The following is a 22,147-nucleotide window of genomic DNA, read 5'->3' as shown; positions in this document are numbered from 1 at the left end:
CTACAAGCCATTGGTGTTTGTTGACCAGTTATAATTTCTTTACTTTTGATGTTTGTGTCAATTTTGTTTTAAGATGCTGGATTGATTTTTTTGCTTGGAGTGAAATTTCAGCTTTTCAGTCGATATGAGTTTTACTTGGACTCTTAAAAGTGATCAAGTGGTTTACTTTTGCCACCAGACATCCTACCCATTTGAACCCCTGAAATCCACAAAATTGGAGTTAGTCAATGGGTTTGTTGAAACTTGCACTATTAGTCGCAGGCTTCCCCACAGGAAAGAAAAAAAATTGAAGGATAGTCAGCTTGATCTAGTATTTTATTTCTCTCAACTACATAACTGAATGGCATTGGTAGAAGTATGGTTGTAATTTGCATCCTATTTGGTCAACCAAGAATGCTGTGAATTGGGGTAAGAGGCAAATTAATTAATTTTTGACTTATAATAGTGCACTGGAATCTGATTTCATGATTGTGTAGTACTTACATTATCTTATTGAATGTTTATATTTCAATAGACTTTTAAAACAAAATTTGTTATGAAATTACTGTTTTGCCAGGGATTAGAGCTACAAGAAACATCATGCCACACTGCTGAAGCTCGCCGAGTTGATGAGGTGTTTGAGATGGCCTTTGAACAAGAGGACCAAGCAGAAACTTGCCTGATAAATCAGCATTTTGGCAACATCTTGACTCCGTGTGATGTATTACCAGTAGAAGTTTACTCTGATGCACGGAATGTTTTAACAGGAATCATTGACACTCATGAAAATTTAAAACAGTTAAAGGAAGATTTTGCTAAAGTTTTCATTTGGGTGCTTCTACGTTATACTAATAAGTCAAAATCTTCACAAAATATTCAAGACAACCAGCCATTACAACAAAATAGAACCTGGTCAGATGAGTGTATAGTTACTTCAGTACAAACAGAATCTTCTATAAGTCCCAAAGATTCATTTAGCATAAATTCAGAAACATTTAATGAATGGTCAGATGGTGATATATTTGAACTGGAATCCATTGGAAGAAAGACTAGAATAAGTTTAGTTAAAAACATGATAGATGTCCAACAAATCTCTACAAAACCTATAGTAACATCCATTCCAGGGAGCCTTGAATCACAAAGCTTATCTCCTGATATAAATGAAGAAGAATTACCGAAAAAAACACCTCCATATGGACTTCCTGCTATTGACAAGGGCGGAAAGAGATTCATGGAAAGTGGAAACCATGAAATAGCCCCACTGGTTGTTTTCAGTTGTCCTTACTCAAGTAAGCTTAAAGTGCCAGAAAATTGGAGATCAGGACCTTTCCCTTCTCTACTGCTTCAAAAATTGTTGAAATCCTTCCCAGATGAGTGGTATTCATTTGTTCTTACTCTCATGGATGTTGTCCAATCTGATGAAAAATCTTCTATTACCTTTGAGGTGAAAGGAGATAAGACTTTGAGAGAGATGTATGCCCAGGTGGTGATGTCTTGTTATGGCATAATGTTAGGAACAGACTCAACAATCCCAAGCCCTAATCAAGTCTTCAAAGTGTATTCTGGTGACATACCTTGGTCTTTTGGTTTAGATTGGCTGACTCAAAAACCAGAACTGTTTACACTTGCACTGAAGGCATTCAGGTAATTAAAAAAATTGTTATAGTTGTAAATCTGTTGTCAATTGATAAAACTGCAATTTAATGCATGTAGCTACATGGTTGAATTACTAGATGCAGAATCTGGTCATAGTGAGTCATTTCTTTACATAGGTATGCTTTCAAATTGATGTTTGACAAAGCCAGCCTCGGTCCAGTTGAAGACTTTGTTGAGTTGGTAAATTATTTGGAAGAATATGAGAGAGACTGGTTCATTGGTATGATGTCTCAGTCTGAGTGGCAACAGGCTATACTGCAGGAAAAACCTTACCTCTTCTCCTTGGGTTATGACCCCAGTCTGGTAAGTCCATCTAATTGCATACCAGTGTGACTTAGCAGGCAGCACTCCTGCCTCTGACCCAGATGCAACAGAGAGATTTTGTTTTTTTTCTTTGTGGGGCTGAGATTGTTGTGTGGTAACTAACATACCATTGACATTAGTGGGATAATCAGTGGATTGTCAACCAGTCAGTTCATTAAAAGCTGAGACGGGAGTGTGGGTGAGTAGGTCATACAATTACAGGTTGACTTGCTTCTGGGTCCTAAAGTCTGCCAGTCGAGACATGATTGGCCGATCCAACAGTGAGAAGGTAAGTCTTTTTTTTTGCTATCTCATTCAGTGAGGTTGTTTAGAGCAGGCGCTGGGGTCGAGGAATTTGGTGCAAAGGCAGGAGGATGGCTTTCGGAATTTCCTATGCCATCATCTCTTCTTGTATTATTGCAGTAACTATACTTCAAAAGTGACTATATTGCCCACGAACTTGATCCTGGAATACTATATCATTTTGTTGAGAACGGAGAGATATACTAATGCATGACATGATCAGGGCAGATCTGAGGAGACTAGCACCATACATATACTTGCTATACTATAAATTCTGAGACTTCAACAGAAATGGGAAATGGCAGGCTTGGAGGGAACATGGAAGCCTAGGATTCTTTCAGAAGCTCAATCTGACTGATTCCCAGCTCCAGCTCAATCCTGATCAGACTTCAAATCTCAAAATTTATTGTTAAGATTTCACTTTCAGTTTAGAAACATAATCGGATATGCCTCTTTCCCACTATGATAGATCTTTAGCACTTCAGAGTGCATTTTGTCCCCTAAAACGTTTCCTTATTAATTAGTGAACCCTCCAGCAGACTTAAAACTACAGTTTCACCAGAACTCTAGCTCCTTTCTCAAACCTTTTAAAGTTGTCATTTGTTGTCATTGGCTGGCTCATTTCAATAACCTATCAATATCAAATCCAACATTTTAAATGGCATTTTTGCAATATTTTCTCACCTTTGCCCTATGCTCTGCTAACTCATGTAGCATGACTCTTCTCCCATTTTAATCGATATATCTAGATTATCCTCCTAAACTAATTTTACTCATTAGCAAAATGGATTTTGAAAATCGCACTTTACCATGCTTTTGTCACAATTCTATTTGAAAATGCATTTTAGAACATGCGAAGATTTGTAAATGCAAGACTTGTATTTTAAAACATTATTTGACTATTTTAATTTATCTTTATCACTAAGCCACAAACCTGTGTTGAGCAATCCATGAAAATATTTGTTTTGGGACTATTTTGAGGGTTAAATTAATATACAAAATATATAAAGTTGAGCTATATAGGTCCATTAGTACTTATGGTAGTAAATCTTAGTATTTATTTGTAATGATTTGCTAATTTATTGGCAATATTACTACTCAATAATTCTGGTAACAAAAACATTTGATTAAAAAATATGTTGGAGTGTTTTGAGGCTGAATATGTGGTATCATTTAACTTTGTTCATTTTGTTTAATAAATCCTTTTGGTCCAGATTTGGCTTATTTTATAAATGATGGCTTATTTTACAAATATGATAGATTTGTATTTACCATCTTGTTCTTTCAAGTTCACCAGCATGGTGGCACAGCGGTTAGCACTGCTGCCTCACAGTGCCAGGGAACCGGGTTCAATTCCAGCTTTGGGTGACTGTGTGAAGTTAGCATGTTCTTCTTGTGTCTATGTGGGATTCCCTGGTGCTTGTGATTTCCTTCTAATGTTCAAGTTAGGTGGATTAACTACGCTCAGTTTACTACGTTGTGTCCAGGCATATGCAGGTTAGGTGGATTAGCCCTGGTAAATGGCGCTTATGGGGTTAGGGTGGGACTGCGTAGTCTCGGTGGAATGCTGTGAAGGTCAGTACAGACTTGATGGGTCAAATGGCCTATCTCCTCACTGTGTAGAGATTCTGTGATTCAATGAACATCATTTATTGGTTTGTTAATTTGTCTTTGAGTCTGTTGACCTACAACTACACTATGTTTACATTTATACATTTCTACAGTTAGTTTGACTGTTTTGTTATAGAACATAGAACAATACAGCACAAAACAGGCCCTTCGGCCCACGATGTTGTGCCAAACATTTATCCTAGCTTAAGCACCCATCCATGTACCTATCCAATTGCCGCTTAAAGGTCAGCAATGATTCTGACTCTGCCACTCCCACAGGCAGTGCATTCCATGCCCCCACCACTCTCTGGGTAAAGAACCTACCCCTGACATCTCCCCTATACCTTCCACCCTTCACCTTAAATTTATGTCCCCTTGTAACACTCTGTTGTACCCAGGGAAAAAGTTTCTGACTGTCTGTCTACTCTATCTATTCCTCTGATCATCTTATAAACCTCTATCAAGTCACCCCTCATCCTTCGCCGTTCCAATGAGAACCTATTCTCCATTCCAGGCAAGATCCTGGTAAATCTTCTCTGCATCCTCTCCAAAGCTTCCACATCTTTCCTAAAGTGAGGCAACCAGAACTGCACACAGTATTCCAAATGTGGCCTAACCAAGGTCCTGTACAGCTGCAACATCACTTCACGACTCTTGAATTCAATCCCTCTGCTAATGAACGCTAATACACTATAGGCCTTCTTACAAGCTCTATCCACTTGAGTGGCAACTTTCAAAGATCTATGAACATAGACCCCAAGATCCCTCTGCTCCTCCACCTTACTAAGAACCCTAATGTTAACCCTGTATTCCGCATTCTTATTTGTCCTTCCAAAATGAACAACCTCACACTTGACAGGGTTGAACTCCATCTGCCACTCCTCAGCCCAGCTCTGCATCATATCTAAGTCCCTTTTCAGCTGACAACAGCCCTCCTCACTATCCACAACTCCACCAATCTTCGTATCATCTGCAAATTTACTGACCCACCCTTCGACTCCCTCTTCCAAGTCATTAATAAAAATTACAAACAGTAGAGGACCCAGAACTGATCCCTGCGGAACTCCACTTGTAACTGGGCTCCAGGCTGAATATTTACCATCTACCAACACTCTCTGACTTTGTCCGGTTAGCCAGTTTTCTATCCAACTGGCCAAATTTCCCTCTATCCCGTGCCTCCTGACTTTCTGCATGAGCCTACCATGTCTATCCTCAAGTTTTTCAAAATGCCCAACACATCTTCCTTCCTAACAAGTATGTCTTCTAGCTTACCAGTCCGTTTCACACTCTTGTCTTCAACAATATGGTCCCTCTCATTTGTTCTTGACCAAAAATAGTTTGCAAACATGACAATCCATTTTGAAGTACTATCATTGCTATTATATCAATAATCAAGGCAGAATTTGAAGACAGGTAGATTCAGCAATGGGATGAAGTTTTCAGTGGTGTTGCTGCAGGAAAAAGTTGATTAGATTGAGCTGTGCTTTAAAATAGTGGCAGAGACTGATAGGTATGCCTTAAATCCTCATTCAAATGCTGGCATTTCTAACAATCCAATACAAGATGAATAAAACTTGAACCTATAAGTATTTTCATTTAGAGGAAACAGTGCTAGACAGTCAAATTGGCATCTTATTTTTCATCACTACAACTTTGTACAAATTCTGTAACAAGTGAAAGTGTCTGGTTTTGCTTAAATCATTTCTGGAACAAATTACTTGCCATAATTACTTACAATATAATTTTATTGCAGTTAGTTCTCGGAGGAGTTAATGTTCTTTTTCATTGTTCTTACAGAGTACATATACTGGACGTGTACTGTCATTGCAGGAAATGTTGTTGCAAGTTGGCAGATTGAATGCAGAAGCAATAAGAGGCCAGTGGGCCAACTTATCATGGGAACTTCTTTATGCCACAAACGATGATGAGGAACGATATAGTATACAAGCACATCCTGTGTTACTGAGAAATTTAACAGTTCAGTCAGCAGACCCTCCCCTTGGCTATCCCATTTATTCATCCACATCAATCCATGTGCCTTTGTTCTAGAGAAGTGCAAGTTCTAATTAGTGTCCAACACTTACTACCATGGACAAAATGAAAGAAAAATGTTTCCTTATTTATAAATTGAGGCTTGACCTTTTTGTAGACATTACCACTTTGGACTAATAAAAATTGTTACTTAGGCAGGGACCATTATGTATCAACTATGCAAAACTTGAATTTAACACCTGGATTTTTATACATATTCCAAATGATTTTTAATTAGTGGAATTTTACTGTTCTTTGTATCCCTGAACCAAAGTGGGGTCGGGGGGCGGGGGGGGGGGGGGGGGGGGTCAGTAGTGAAACATCAACTGGAATTGCTATCCTGCAACTCTTGTTGCAAAGTACATGGTTTCAATGCATTGGAAGGTTGATACCTCCATGTTTTAAAAGTAAGCCAAAACTTGGATTTAGATTAAGATTGAGAGAATTGTGAACCTATATCCAAGCATGTCCCACTAGCTTTGAAGAAGAGAATGTATGTTATATACTACTTTGTGTCATATTCAACATAAGTTGAATTGTAAAAGTATGGCAGCTTATTGAAGACAAATTTGGAATGAGGTGTATTTATAAAACTTCATTGTAAAATAACATTCAACTATATAGATGTAATTGTATGGACTACAAGAATTAGCCATAAAGATTTTCTATTCAAAGAAACAAATGTTTTGCCATGAATTACCAGTGAAGTGCTGAAAATGTTTATTCATTTTTGATTAAAGCCAATGAAGAGGCATTGGTGTTAACAGTAGGTTAACTGAGATCTTTGATTTGAATTTGAAATGATGTTAAAATATTATTTTGTCGTACTGGAATTACATCAACTCACTTTGAATATAGTATATGTATGTATTTTTCAGAAGTGCTTTATTAGTAAAAATAAGAATTATAGTAGTTAATTTGGAGAAAGTATTTCTTGTTGGTTCTGTGAATGATAAATGTTAGAAAGTCTTAACAGAGTGGTGAGCTGCTGAACAGAGAATGACAGCACTTGGTTTAATTCTGGTCACTGAAAGGGAAGATCGGAAGAGCTGCATGGTGGCTACTAGCACAAGTCAACAAGGCATTAGTAGCAACCTGCTAGTAGTCTGACTGACCAGTATCAAAAAAGAAACAATGTTAAAAAAAATTGTTCAAAACATTAAAAAAGTAGAACAAGTTGTTCTTTTGCTGATCACTTGCATGAAAAATCCATTTAACGATACAAATTTAAGATTGCAGAGTTCAATGAAAGCTGACTTTTTGAAATATGCACACAAACATTTTTCAATCAACCATGCAAGAAATCGTTAAAAAGCAAGACAGGTAGATGCTGGAAATCTGAATTAAAGAGTGCTGGAACAACTGAAGTTAGCTTGGCACCATCTGTGGAAAGGTAAAGTTAACATTTTGAGTCAAATAAGACTCTGCATCTGAGCTTCACTTCTTTGAGTTGAATATGATTTCTTTAGAGCTATAATGTGAATTCCTGTTTCTCTCTATACAGAAATTTTCTAGACCTGCTGAGCTTTTCCAAAAATTTATAATGCAAAAATTGTATTGAACAGGATTAAACTTCAAACTGTGCCTATTTTTAAAGTGCTGTATAGTATGAGCTGGTTAGTGTGTATAATGTTCTTTTTTTCAATATCCCTTGATGCACATCCATTTAAACATTTTAATAAAATTGTAACTCCTGTTTTCCAGGTGAATAAAAAATTTCAGTATTGGTTATTGTATATTAAATAATTCAGTTGTAGGGAAGATATGTAGAACTGTATTTCACATTTTAACTGACTTTTCCAGTTGTAGATTTGTATAAATTAAAATCTTCATTGTTTTGTAAACTTGTAAAATTAGAAATAAATAAACTTTAATTTTATATGTTTAACATATTTGGCAAATATGGCTGGAATATTAAATAGAAGCAGGAGTAAACCCTTCAGCCTGCTCTGACCATTCTACATAGTAAGGTAAAAACAATGACTGCAGATGCTGAAAATCAAATACTGGATTAGTGGTGCTGGAAGAGCACAGCAGTTCAGGCAGCATCCAACGAGCAGCTTTAGCCCCATACAGCTTGAACCTTTTAGCCCTAAGAACTATATCTAACTCCTTGAAAACATTCAATGTTTTGGCCTTAGCTGCTTTCTGTGATCGAGAGTTCCACAGGCTCACCACTGTCTGGGTGAGACATCAGAATGGCCTCTGATTAGAGAGTCCAGAACCGTTAAGAACATTCTTTCTGTGTTAGAATTAAACAGGTTTCCATGCGCTCTCCCCTCTTCTGAAGTTATGTGGGTATAGTTTGAACTGATCCATTCTCTTTACTGTGTAGTCTTTCCATCCCACGAGTCAGTCTGGTTGTACTGCTTCTGTAGCCAAAAGATCCCTCCCTCCTCCCCAACACACACACACACACACACACACACACAAAATCAAATAAGGAGACAAAAACTGTATATATTGCTCCAGATATGGTGTAATTGAAGACCCTATAGATATTGTTGATCAACCTGTTTAGATATGTTAGGACACAACTTTGAAGCAGGTTACCTTTGAACCCAAGTACATCAACAGTCTGTACTATTTCAACAAGACATCCCAGTTCCTGCACTCAAATCCTTTTGATACAAAAGCCATCATATTATTTGCCTGCTGCAACATTTACGCAGATGGTTACAAGGACATTTAGGTCTCAGTGCACCTCCTTTCCTAACCTATTGCCATTCAGAATTTCTGTCCCTGTTTTTGATACAAAAATGGATAACTTCACATTTATCCATATTATACTTCATCTGCTATGTATTTGCCCATTCACTCCACTTATCCAAATCACACAAATATCTCTGTACTTTCCTCACAGTTCATCTTCCCACCCAGCTTTGTGTTGTCTGCAAACTTAGAGTTATTACATTTAGTTTCATCAACTAAAATCATACATAATAGTGAATAGCTGGGGTTCAAGCACTGATCTCTAAAGTACCACACTGATCCACTACCGCTCATTGACCCATTTATTCCCATTTCTTGTCTGCCAACCAGTTGTTTATCTTGGTCATTACTGTTATGTGAGATATAATTGAATGCCTTGCGAAAGTCCAAGTAAACTATATCAACAGAGGAACCTCGATTATCTGAACGAGATAGACGGGCAGTATTCCGTTTGGATAACTGATTATTCAGATGACTGATCCAATGCCTCTCCTCTGGCACTTGGAGTTTTCTGAAGTTTTCTTCTTCCTCTGTCTGCTTGCCTTAGTCCCTCTCTCAGGTTTTGTTTCTGAACAGACACACATTTGAGTGTAAAGGACCTGCAGCATTGCTGAAGCCTCTCCCCATCAGTGATTCATTTCAATGGGATTGACGGAGCGAGCACTTGCTAAGTCAGCTCCCCGTTCAGAAGACTAGGCAGAAGCACATTGTGCATACCGCACCCATTCCCTGCTATGTGCTTTCATCTTTCCATGTTTCCTGCCAGCGGATGGAGTAAAGCAGCTAGATGCCTTTATCTCTTCTTCCCAATGGGACTCCTGGACAAAATGAAGTCAGAGAATGGAGATGGCAGCCGGACTAGACACCAACAGCAACACTGCTGCCTTTTGTGGGGGTGGGGTGAGTCTCAAAATAGTAAACACATGCAGACCCCCCACACACCTTTTTACTGCAACGTTTTGATAAGTTCCCAGTCTGCCCTGTACAGGACAATGTTGAAGAGATTATCTGGGGAAGGGGAGTTTAGGGTACACCCCTGTGAAGAACTCCAGGGAAAATGTGGGGAGAGACACCGAGGGCAGGAGGTCAGTCATTTGGAGACAGTGCCTGGGCTCCCATTGATTAAACAGGTTTCCATGTGCTCTCCCCTTTTCTGAAGTTATGTGGGTATAGTTTGAACTGATCCATTCTTTTTTACTGTGTAGTCTTTCCATCCCACAAGTCGGTCTGGTTGTACTGCTTCTGTAGCCAAAAGATTCCTCCCTCCTCCCCAACACACCCACACCCACACCCACACACACAGTAAGCCAAACTCACTTTTAATCATTGTAAACAAAGGATGCGATCAGTGTTGGTAACACCTCTTTGATGTGATGTTTTTACTGAGACTTTGAGATCATCTTCGAATAATCTGAAATTCAGATAATTGATATTTGGATAATTGAGGTTCCTTTGTACTAGTTACAGGGGAACCAGTCAATGCCAGAGCTGTGGGGGAGAAGCATGGAGTGGAGAGTAGATAAAACTACAGCTGAGGATTTGGAGGCCTACTTAACCAGGGAGCAAAATCAGCTACCTATATTACACCCGTTTCATTCAGCCAACTGCTTGCAACTGAACTAGGAAAAGAAGACATGACATCACAGGAAAGCAGTCAGTTGATTGGCTGGTAAGGAACTACCTTAGATACTAACCCTAAAAAATAGCAGTCATTTTGAAATCTATTTAGGATTAATTGAGATGCACCAGAGATTAGAAAAGAACAAAGAATTAAAAGTTAAGGTAAAGGAATTAACTTTAAAGATTAATTAGAAAGGTTAGTCTTGTTAAGTTATAAGGAGAGGCTGGGACTTTTTTCCCCTGGAAAATAGAACACTAAGGGGTGACCTCAGAGGTTTATAAAATCATGAAGGGCATATATAAGCTGAATAGCCAAGATTTTTTCCAAAAGTCAGAGATTCAAATCTATGAAAACAAGAAAGGTTAAAAGAATCACCAAGAAGATCACAAACATTTATCAGGTACCACACCACCCTATTTTCAATGCAATGTAGATTTTATTCTTAAAAGGAATTAAAGCAAACCTTCAAATGGAGGTGAGCAAGGGGTCAATGAGCATCCTCGAACAATAGCTGCTGCTCATGGTCATTGGCCAAGAGGTTTAGACACAAAATTGACACAGCACAGATGGCCAGCCTCCAAAATATGTACATCAACAGGGATAGGTGGGATGAGAAAGTTTCAAGGGAAACAAGCTACCATCTTGGGAGAAGAGTAGGAGCTTCCCTTTATTCTTCTTGAGCTGATAAAGACTGTTACCAAAAAAACTACAACATCAGGACAGAGCACTCGATTACTTCAAAATCACTATTGCTCCTTCTCTGTTTTACAGAATAGCTTCAGGATCAGTGGTATGTTCACAACTATCACGGGCCATATATTTATTTTTCTTGCCAACTTAACTGATATATTTTATCTAAACTGCTGCTACTTAAACTAATCAGAAAACTGCAATAAATTATCAACTGCCTGTTACGTAAGTAGGATCATAAATTTCTAAAATCAACTGTTGTGTTTCAACTGAAAGCTGTAAAAAAAAAAGCAATAGTGGAAAATGAATGTAAAGTATGAGTAGAAGAGTCATAGAGTAATACAGCATGGAAACAGGCCCTTTGGCCCAAACTGCTCCATGCTGACCATGGGGCCCACTCAGCTAGTTCCAATTGCCAACATTTGGTCCTTCTCCCTCTAAACTCTTCCCATCCATGCAATTTTTTTTAGATGTTCCTATTATACCTGTCTCAGCCATTCCATATATGCACCAACTCTGCATGAAGAAGTTGCCCCCTCAGGTCCACCTTAAATCTTTCCCCTCTCACCTTAAATTCCCTGTCCATGGGAAAAAAAACTATATGCATTCATCCTATGTTATAACACGACAGTGAACCCCTCTGTTAATTAAACCAAACACCCAGAAAAATTCACCTTGCCTCGTAATCTCTTAAAATATATGACCGAGAACTTCCAAATTCCACTATTTAAAGAAAATATCAATTTATTTAATGCTAAAAGTGAACATTAAATAACCATTCACAACTCTAAGACCCTCTTTCTCTTAACAGCTTATTACCTGCCTCCAACTCTATACTAATATGCTGTTCCAATAAGACACTTATTAAAATTACATCGACTTAATTTTAAAAACCACATAGCTGCTGTCATCTTCTGTGACTTCACTCTTCTGGCTGCTGAATTCCCTGGGTTGTCTCTTTTTACTGCAAGTACATTTCATATGAAAAGGTACCTTTGATAGAGAATGGTTCCTTAATTTCTTGGATCTGTCTCAATGGCAGTTGGTCTCTGACCAGTTTTCAAATGCCCACATTTTAATACCCCCATCGTCTCATTGGTTTGATGTTGGCAAAACAATAAATTCAAACTTGATTGGCTTTTATTATCCTGGGACATAATTTAAACTGATTGGTTAATTCAAATTGTTGTCAAAGCAGCAACCAAAACTCAGGTATCTATTTCACAGCCAAATGTTACATAGTTTAAATTTTCCAATACACAGGACTGTAAATCCCCATGAGCCATACCTCATGCTTTCTGAATATAAGGAGGAAAATACTTAATATAATCACAGATGAACATTTTTTCCTCTTGTTTTACTCTCTATAATGACTATTTGTATCTATAGAGCAGTAATACTTTGCTTTACAGCTTTAGTAACCTCCTTGGATGCTGCCTGAACTGTTGTGCTCTTCCAGCACCACTAATCCAGCTTTAGTAACCAGTCATGCGAGTATAAACTGAGCATCAGTATGAAGTTATCACATGGATGCTATCAAGTCACAAGATGAGGAAGCATGGCTTTTTTTTAAACCCCCATCTAGTCACTAGGCTACAGTGAAGCCTAGAACCAATCTGGTCATCAAACCAACTAAGTGTGCTTTGTAAATATTCAAAGATGATTTATTAGTATTCCTTTATTAGAGAAATGAGGAAAAACATATAGGATTTTGCTGGTGGTTTAACTGCACAGAACAGAGATAACAGGTCATGCATTGATGTAAAGAGAGATGATCATTATATAGGACCTTTTACCATGTTCCATGACTCAAAAGAGTAAAAACCAACATGTAAGCACAAGTATTAAATTTAAACAAACAGTATATGAAAATGATTAGATTAGATTAGATTACTTACAGTGTGGAAACAGGCCCTTTGGCCCAACAAGTCCACACCAACCCACCGAAGCGTATACCACCCAGACCCATACTCCTATATTTACCCCTTCACCTAACACTACGGGCAATTTAGCATGGCCAATTCACATTTTTTTGGATTGTGGGAGGAAACCAGAGCACCCGGAGGAAACCCACGCAGACACGGGGAGAATGTGCAAACTCCACACAGAGAGTCGCCTGAGGCGGGAGTTGAAGCCGGGTCTCTGGCGCTGTGAGGCAGCAGTGCTAACCACTCTGCCACCGTGCCGCCCACAAATGTTAGATTGTAACAAAGGTTTAATTTAAATCAAAACCATCAGCAAGTATGGCTGAAAAAAAAACATCCTGTTAAAGCACCCATTGGAAAATAGTGCCAAGTATCATGAAATAGCTACCTTTACATTTGCTCAATTTAGAGACGTCTTACCTTTGAAGGGCAGTTGGAGATAAACTGGGCACTATTAGTAGACAGGGCCCTGACCCTTGCAGGCAGAAAGACATGTACAGACATTGCATTTGCTTCAACTTTAAATAGGCAAGTCAGCTGGGCATTGCCTTCACAGTTGAACTTCCCAATTCAAAATTAAAGTTCGGCAGTTAACTGTCATTCAATGAAATTATGGTCTCTGCGGCAATGCCTCCACTTATCAGCACTCTTCTCAGACAGTATAAAATGTTGTTCCCTTTACATTGGTATTCTTGTAAAATATCATGATAAGTCCAAGACCAAAAAAAAATCTTTTTCATAAGTTCCATACTACCAGACGATTAAAATGTTCCAAAATTTCACCATCTCCACCACTACATAATGGCTACAGTTTCAAGCTGCTTTAGTCTTTAAATCTCCAAAATAAGATACATCAGCATCCTGAAAATATAAAAATAAAAGAGTTAGCAAAGGGAGGAGGAGGCTAGGAAACAAAGGTGTTACTGTATGGGTGTAAATTCGAGCTGATTGAATTGTAACCAAGTTTCTGTTATGAACCATTAATATTTAAAACAGAAAACTGGAACATTGTTCTATTGGTTAAAAACAATGCCACAACATTTTGTATGTAAAGTCATTTCAGAATGTAAAGTTTTAAATTCAACAAGGACCAGTGTAATAATTAACCATATTGCAATGCATTTCGGCTTGTTTCTGACATGCACCAATAATTCTCTCTCAAACACACACATCAAAGTTATTTACTTCTGTAGGAATCACCAATAAGTGTGCCATAATCCTTTAAAGAATAATCCTCAACTCCAGCTATTCTCAGAAGTATTTATCCTCTTGACTAAAGATACTCAATCCCTTGGTTATAAATCCAATATTTCTGGTTACTTTCTTTTGCAATAAAACAGGTCTACTGGTGTTCTCCTAGCTTCTTTTCATCAAAAGATTCAACCCAAGATCAAGTCTCACCCATCTTCCATGTTGCTAACGATAGAGTTAGTGTTTTACTCTGCATATGGTGATAGCCTGACTAATAGTCATTTACTTTGGCCAACTTTTCTCTCAAGTGCAAACTGCACACACCAGTACAAAATCTACAACCAATTTCCAAACAAACTGAAACCAGAGATCATTCCTAACCTCTACCATCTCCATGACACCATAACCTGGCCTGTACTTAAACTGACCTGTAAACAAATTATTCCTGATTTATAATTTTTCCATGAAAGTAAACACCAAGTGTTGTTATACAAGAAAATAACTAGAACCAGGAGCAGGCCATTCAGCCCCACCATTCAATAAGATCATGGCTGATCTGCTCCAGGCTTAAGCTCTTTTGTACCAGCTCTTCATTGCCCCCAACTCCAATATTAAACATTTACCTCCTCTTTAAAACACTTTCCGTGACCTAGCCTCCATAACTCTGGGATAAATAATTCCAAGCAATTCTTTTGTATCTCAGTTTTAAATGAGTGCCCCTTATTTTGGATCTATGCTCCCTAGTCGCGATTCCAGCATTAATGGAAATGTCTTCTCAGCATGTCAAGGCCCCTCAGAGTCTTGTATGTTTCAAAGAATATTACTTGTGCTGCTGTACTACTAGTTGTTCAATAATAGCAATATGCTTTACATCATTTAAATACCTTACATATTCATACATTAAATTCTACCTGCAAATTTTTGCCCACTTAGACTATCTATATCCCTTTCCTTACGTTTTACATCCTCATCACAACATGCATTCCCACCTATTTTGTTTGGTGAGAAAATCTGGATACACTCAAAGCACACTGTATCTCCATGAACCACCACACTCCCTGACTAAAGAACTATAGATAAATAATGAAGACCCCGAGGCCTGATCCTGAAACAGGATCATTAATCCCAATTCTATCTTGTTTGTGTTAACTAATCCTCAAATGCACACTAATGTATTACTCCATAACATAAGTTTCTATCTTGTACAATAATCTTTTATAGTACCTTACTGAATACTATCTGAAAATCCAAAATTATATCTACCTGTACCCAGTTGTCAACTTTGCTTAATATATCCCCAAAGAATCTAGCAAACATGTCAAATAATTTCCTTGATACAAAGCAGATTGACTATTTGATTGTATTAAGCTAATTAACTAACTGTCCTCCATTTTGTCCCTATTAATAGACTCTAGCATTTATCAGTGATGGATGCAAGGTTAACTGGCCTGTAGTTTACTACTTTGCCTCCCTTATTTTTTTGAACAGGGTATCACCTCCAGATTCCAGTGGTTTCTAGAATTTATCAATCAATATCTCCTCTTCCCAGAGGCCACTTCGGCCCATTAATTTTTCAAATACTTTGTTTTTCGAGATTCAGACCATTACAAGACTTTTCCTCTCATTAGCACCTTCCTCATCTGTCATCTTCGGATATCTTATAGCGTCCTCCATAGTGGAAATCAATGCAAAATATTTGTTTATGCTACCTGCCATTTCCCTGTTCCCCTATTATTTCTCCAGTTGCATCCTCCAAGGGTCCCACAAACTTTGTTTAGCTACTTTTTGTATGTATATAGAAGCTCGAGCTGTTCATTTTTAGATTTCTCGCCAAATTTACTTCTCAGTCAATTTCTCCCCTTTTAGCTTTTACTCATCCCTTGCTGATTCCTAATCAATTTCAAATCCTCTGACCTACCATGACTTTCTGACACATTGTGGGCTACAGTTTTTTGATTTGATACTCTCCTTAACTGCCTTTGTTAATCACAGAGTCCATCCTGTGAAACAGCAACAGGAATGCCAATACCTGACACAAGACTCTGTCAGGTGAGAGAGACAGTTTGATATAGGGGACAAGTTTGGTGCAAAAATCATGGAACTGGCCTCGCATGGGTGAGAGGCATAGTCAATGCGAGGTCAGGACCAATGACGTATAAAGTTCAGTAGGTGTGATGGTCCTGAACAAACATGCAGAAAGTATGAAAGTTGCAAATTCATAAACAGTGTGAGAGCAAAACATGCCCTGTCCCTCACAGCAGTCAAAAAAGGCTGCCAAAACTTATGGGTTCACTCTCTCCATTATGCGTTGACAAGTCCTCTGAATCAGAAATGGACATGACAAATGAAACCTTTGCGTCGGCAGAGAGCGAAATCCTACCAATGCGCTCCTGGCACAAGAGGCAAGCTCCAGTGCATTAGATGTCGCCACCATCCTAAGAGTAACTTGACTGGATAATTCAAACTTGGGGTGGGAAATAAAGTCTGGCCCAGCCAGTGACATCCATGTCTTATGCGTGAATTCAAATAAAGAAGCCCCACATCTACTAATATTCTTTGAAAACCAGGAGTGGGATAAGCCTGAAGGTTGCTCCAAGTAATGTACTTAGTAATGCAAGATTATATGCAATGAATTCTCTGACATAAAGTCAGAAACATTTGGGAATACAGCAGTTCAGGCAATATCTGAGAAGAGACAAAGTTTATAATCATTTCTTACAACCCAACATCAGATTTAGTAATACAAAACCTGCGTGAGGCAGGTTCACAGAACATTAGGAATTGCCAAAGTTGCTTTATTACTTTGTTACCTAGTTGATGTCAGTCCACACCTGCAATACTATAGAGTCATAGAGATGTATAGCACGGAAACAGACCCTTCGATCTAACTTGTCCATGCTGACCAGATATCCTAATCTAATCTAGTCCCATTTGCCAGCACTTGGCCCATATCCCTCTAAATCCTTCCTATTCATATACCCATCCAGATGCTTTTTTTTTTGTAAACATATAAAATTAAACATATAAAATTATTGAAGAATACAATCAATAACAAATGTCAGTAAAATAAAAAGAAAAAACACAAATTACAATGCAACTACTGTCTACTAACTACTAACCTATCCTATAATACAAAACAAACCCTAACATTGTGCAAAGCAACACCAAAAATAAAAGAAAAGCAAAATAAAACCAAAAAAACACAAAATACAGAACAGTTATGCTGAGCGCAAAGCTCCCAAACAAAGGAACAGGTACATTGTAAAAATACCCGTATTAACTCAGGAAACCCCCTTCAGGGCCCAGGGCTTGACAAATCTAACCATCCTGGTTAAACAAATGCCCTAGTTAAGATAACTGAAAAATCTATATCCAAATAACTCAAGTAGGGCTGCCATATCTTATAAAAATGGTCTGTTGTATGTGCACCACGTTTGTAAAAAGTCCAAGAGAATGTGCTCCATAATTAATTTCTGCCATCCCAGCAAGCCTGACGGGTTCTCAGTCAACCAATTCATCAGAATATTCTTCCGTGCACAGTATGCAAGAATATTAAATAGTTTCTTCCCATGCCCGTCTAAAGATGGTAAGTTTGGTAGACCTAAGAGGAGAGATATCAGGTCTATTTTGACTTCAGTCCTCAATATCCTCCCTATCTCTCCTGCCACAGTGCTCCAGTAAACATTGGAGCATGTGGCATGTCCAGAAGCAATGGGTAAGAGTACCTACACTTATTTCACATTTGGGGCACACTGAAGATGCCCCTTCTTTAAACATCGCCAGACAGTCTGGTGCCAGATGAGCCCTGTGCAGAACTTTTAACCGCATAGCACATGAGGCCTTTTGAGTATTCTCCCATATGTCCTCCCATGTTTCAGAAGAGATCTCCACTCCTAGCTCTTGCTCACAGACCTCACATAACCAGTTAATATCCTGCCAAGCCCTGCCACCCAGCAGGCGATAGAGGGCACTAACTGTGAGTGTACTTGTGGAACGTAGCAACAACTTCTCTGTATCAGGCTTATAGGGCTTAGTGAGAAGCATAGTCTTCTTCTGGATAAAATCCCTAACCTGAAAAAAAACAGAAAAGATCTCTGCTGGGCAACCCGTATTTGCGGCTCAGTTGCTCAAAAGACATCATGACCTCCCCCTCAAGCAAGTCTCCCAAACTAGAAACTCCTCTCGCTGCCCATAGTTTGAACCCTGAGTCCATCATCCCTGGTCGGAACCCTGGCATGTCAACTATAGGTGCTAGTGGTGAAGTCTTGGATAAACAACCCTCACTCTGACGCATCGCCCTCCATGCCTTGACTGTACTAATGGCAATGGGGTTCTGGCAGTGTTCCATAACTGTCCTCATCTTATCCATGAAGAGCAGGTTAATAAGAGGGCACTTTATCTGGGAGGCCTCGATATCCAGCCATATTGAATTTGGATCGTTACCTACCCAATCACAGACAAAGGACAGTAGGGAACTCAATTGAAACCTCCTGATGTCTGGGAAAACAACTCCTCCCCTCTTTGAGGGAACTGCAATTTAGTAAGTTTGATGAGGGGCTGCCCACGATTCCAGACAAAGGAACCAAACCACCCCATAAGCTTCCGCAGCATTGATCTGGGAAACATTACAGGGAGCATACGCATGGGATAAAGCAAACGAGGAAGAACATTCATCTTAATGAGAGATATTCGGCCCAGCCATGAAATTGGAAGAGCCTCCCATCTCTGGAGATCTCGCCTAATATTGTCGAGTAAGTGAGCAAAGTTAGTCCGAAATAACAGATCAAACTTGGGGGTAATAAAAATGCCTAGGTATCGGAACCCTGCCCATGACCACTTAAAAGGGAACTTAGGGCCACTTCAACTTCTGGCACATCCTTAAGGTTCCCTGAAGGCATAGCCTCCGATTTTGCAAAGTTAATTTTATATCCTGAAATAGCCCCAAATGAATTGATGCATTGTATCAAATGGGGTACGGAGGTCATCGGGTTCGATAAAAACAGAAGAATGTCATTCGCATAAGTGTAATCTTGTGTGCCCTCAATCCCATTTCCGGAGCGGTTATGCGGCCATTCTGACAAATGGCTTCTGCCAGCGGCTCTATCACCAAAGTAAACAACAACGGTGAGAGGGGACAGCCTTGCCAATTACCCCTACCAATCCTAAAATTCCCAGACTTAACCCGTTGGTGATGCCTGCGGCCAGAGGGTGGTGATATAAAATCTCCACCAACCTAGCAAAGACTCCACCCAACCCAAACTATTCTAAGACATAAAAAAGATATGGCCATTCCACCCAATCAAATGCATCTAAGGAAATCACGAACCCCTGAATCAATTGTTGCTGACAAACTTGGGCCATATTCAGCAACCTTCTAATATTATTAGAGGACCTATGGCCCCCTATAAAGCCTGTTTGATCCTTTTTAATAATATGGGGCAACACCCTTTCCAATCTCAGCGCCAGGATCTTGGACAGAATCTTGAAATCTGAATTTAATAGAGAGATGGGCTCGTATGAGGCACAATCCTCAGGAACCTTCCCCTTCTTAAGAATTAAGGAAATATTAGCTTCTCTCAAAGATGGTGGTAGGTATTCATGCATTTTTGAGTGATTGTACACCTCCAACATCTGCCCTATAAACCCCTTATAAAACTCACCCGGGAGAGGCCTGTTCCAAGGTTACCCCTGGGAGGTCCAGGTTCTTAAAAAGGGTCTCAATTTTAACCCTCCTGTCCTCGCAACCTTCAGACCGATGCAATTCAGAGTAAAAACTCCAAAAAGCTTCATTAATCTTTTTAGCATCGTGTGTAAGGACCCCGGCATTGTCTCTGATTGCAGTAATGGATTGGGGAGCATGCTTTTTCCTAGTCAGGTATGCTAGATACTTCCCCGACCTATTCCCATATTCGAACAGCCTTTGTCTAGCAAAAGCAAGTTCTTTCTTTACATTTTGTGTCAGTACTGAATTCAAGGCAGCTGGAGGGCCGTGATCTGCTGTAGCTTAGTCACCGAAGGCCACACAAAATGTGCCTCCTCGGCGGCTTTCAAACGCGTCTCAAGTAGATGCTACTGTTCCTCCTTCTGTCCTTTCCGGCTAGCTGAATAGGAAATAGCTAATCCCCTAGCAAAGGCATTAGCAGTCTCCCATAGCATAGACAGACTACTAGTTGTGCCTGAGTTGATAGTGAAGAATTCCTGATACTCCCTCAAAAAGTATTCCACAAATTTGGAATCCTTAAGGAGAAAAGGGTCCAAATGCCAGTGCTGCAAACCCAGCCCCTCACTCTTGGCCTTAACCTCCAAATATACTGCCACAGATCAAAGATAGCTATATTCCCAATTTTACAACCCATAAACGAATCCAGAAGGGCTGAAGGAGCCAGAAAGAGGTCAATCTTAGTGTGACATTCATGTGGGTTTGAAAAAACGGTGAAGTCCTTGCCAGTAGGGTGAAGACATCTCCAAATATCCACCAGCCCCAACTTCTCACATAAGTCAACCACCTGCTTGGCCTATGAAGAAATAGTTGGGGGTTCACAAGGCATCCTGCCCACTGTTGGAAAGAAAAGACAATTAAAATCCCTCCCTATAATAATGTGCCGTGTTCCAAAAGCACTCAACTTAGAGAAAGCATTAATCAAAAATTTGAGGGGATGCCCTGGAGGACAGTAGACATTTAAAATGCCATATTCTTCCCCATGTATCAGGGCTTTAAGAATCACAAACCGTCCCTGCTCATCTTTCACCTGCTCTAATAATGTGAACGGAGATTTTTCCGGATAAGTGCCGCCATTCCCCTATTTTTAGTGGTAAAGGATAAAAAGAATGCCTGGTCATAACCCCCATGTTGCAATTTCAGGTGTTCCCCATCATCAAGATAGGTTTCCTGCAACAAAGCGACATCAACCCTTTCCCCTTTAAGGCTAGAAAGCACTTTTTTCCTTTTAACAGACGAATGACTTCCCTTAATGTTCCAGGTGCACAATTTAATAAGGCACTTAGCCATATCCCCTTTCAGAGACCCTTGAACCCGTCGGAGGGACAACCCTGCTTACAAAGCGCTGAGCATGTAAATAAAGATTCATAGAATCAAAGAACTATGTATACAAAAACTACTCTATCATAAGTATAAACAACTATTACTACCAAAAAACTACAAAGAAAACCAACTATAAAACCCCCCTACCCATAGGGGGCACTCACCCTACCCATCCCCTCCTTCACAGCTCCTTCAAACCCGGATTGTGCCCCAGTTTTAGGCCAGAAAAAAAAAAGATGATCCTTAAATCAACAGAGAAAAGACAAAGACAGGATGTGCACTCCACCCACCCCTGGCTTCATGTCACCCCTATTTGTGACTAAAAGAGAAACAGAACAAACAAAAAAAGGGAGACAACAAAGAACATCCACAAAAATTCCCATCAGAAAGTCCAGTTATTAAAAAAAAAGGAACAACTTATTCCAAGGTCTTTTCCCCACCTTTCCAAAAAGGAAATTATTAAGGAGAAAGAAAGGAATAAAAAAAGAGAAAACATGGGGAAAGATAGAAAAGCGAACAAACATTAACTGTATTCTTCAGGCCAATCCGTCTATTTTAAAGTGTCTACAAAGTTTTTAGTTTTATCCACTGAGTCAAAAGTATAAACTGAGTCCTCGTGGCTGAAATGGAGCACTGCGGGGTATCTCATGGAGTACTGGATGCCCAGATTCCTCAGCCTCTTTCTAACTTCACCGAAAGACTTCCTCTTTCAAATTACAGCTGCAGAGAAATCCTGGAAAAACATGATTTTTGACCCCTTGTACAGCAATGCCTGCGGATCTTTTCCCAGGGATCTGGAAGCTTCTATGACTTTTTGCTTGTCCTTATAGGAGCGGAAATGCACTAGGACTGGGCGGGGGTGCTGCACTGGGCCTGACCCGTGCACTGTAACCCGATAAGCCCTTTCAATCTGCAGCCCGCTGGACTTGATGTGAAGGCCCAAAAACTTCGGCAGCCAGCTTTCAAAGAAGTTGACTGGCTGCTCACCTTCCTCGCCTTCAGGGAGCTCAACAATTCGGAGATTTATCCTCCGACCTCAATTTTCGAGGTCGTCGATATGATCTTGCAAGGCCCGCACCTCTT

The 22,147-nt window shown here is 39.5% G+C and overlaps 2 protein-coding genes across 9 annotated transcripts in view; one reads left to right on the top strand and one right to left on the bottom strand.

Annotated features, from left to right (window-relative positions):
- The window catches only part of pcnx4 (pecanex 4), a 43,555-nt gene extending 37,381 nt beyond the window's left edge, over positions 1-6,174 (top strand). For all 3 annotated transcript variants that reach the window (XM_072568387.1, XM_072568389.1, XM_072568388.1), the window contains exons 9-11: positions 557-1,623; positions 1,752-1,938; positions 5,650-6,174. In XM_072568387.1, the coding sequence (XP_072424488.1) occupies positions 557-1,623; positions 1,752-1,938; positions 5,650-5,901 (1,506 nt within the window). In that variant the 3' untranslated portion in view covers positions 5,902-6,174. The remainder of the gene's footprint in view (positions 1-556; positions 1,624-1,751; positions 1,939-5,649) is intronic.
- Positions 6,175-12,556: 6,382 nt separating this feature from the next.
- dhrs7 (dehydrogenase/reductase (SDR family) member 7) overlaps positions 12,557-22,147 on the bottom strand; it is a 57,810-nt gene continuing 48,219 nt past the window's right edge. For 4 of the 6 annotated variants that reach the window (XM_072568382.1, XM_072568381.1, XM_072568380.1 and 1 more), the window contains one exon: positions 12,558-13,692. In XM_072568382.1, the coding sequence (XP_072424483.1) occupies positions 13,645-13,692 (48 nt within the window). In that variant the 3' untranslated portion in view covers positions 12,558-13,644. Of the gene's footprint in view, positions 13,693-22,147 lie in introns of all 6 variants that reach the window. The other 2 variants (XM_072568386.1, XM_072568384.1) reach the window with 1 other exon arrangement.

The sequence above is a fragment of the Chiloscyllium punctatum genome, chromosome 4, assembly GCF_047496795.1.
Source record: "Chiloscyllium punctatum isolate Juve2018m chromosome 4, sChiPun1.3, whole genome shotgun sequence".
NCBI classification, from domain to species: Eukaryota; Metazoa; Chordata; class Chondrichthyes; order Orectolobiformes; family Hemiscylliidae; genus Chiloscyllium; species Chiloscyllium punctatum.
The sequence above is the reverse complement of the archived record's forward strand: the minus strand, read 5'-3'. Positions and strand labels throughout refer to the sequence as shown.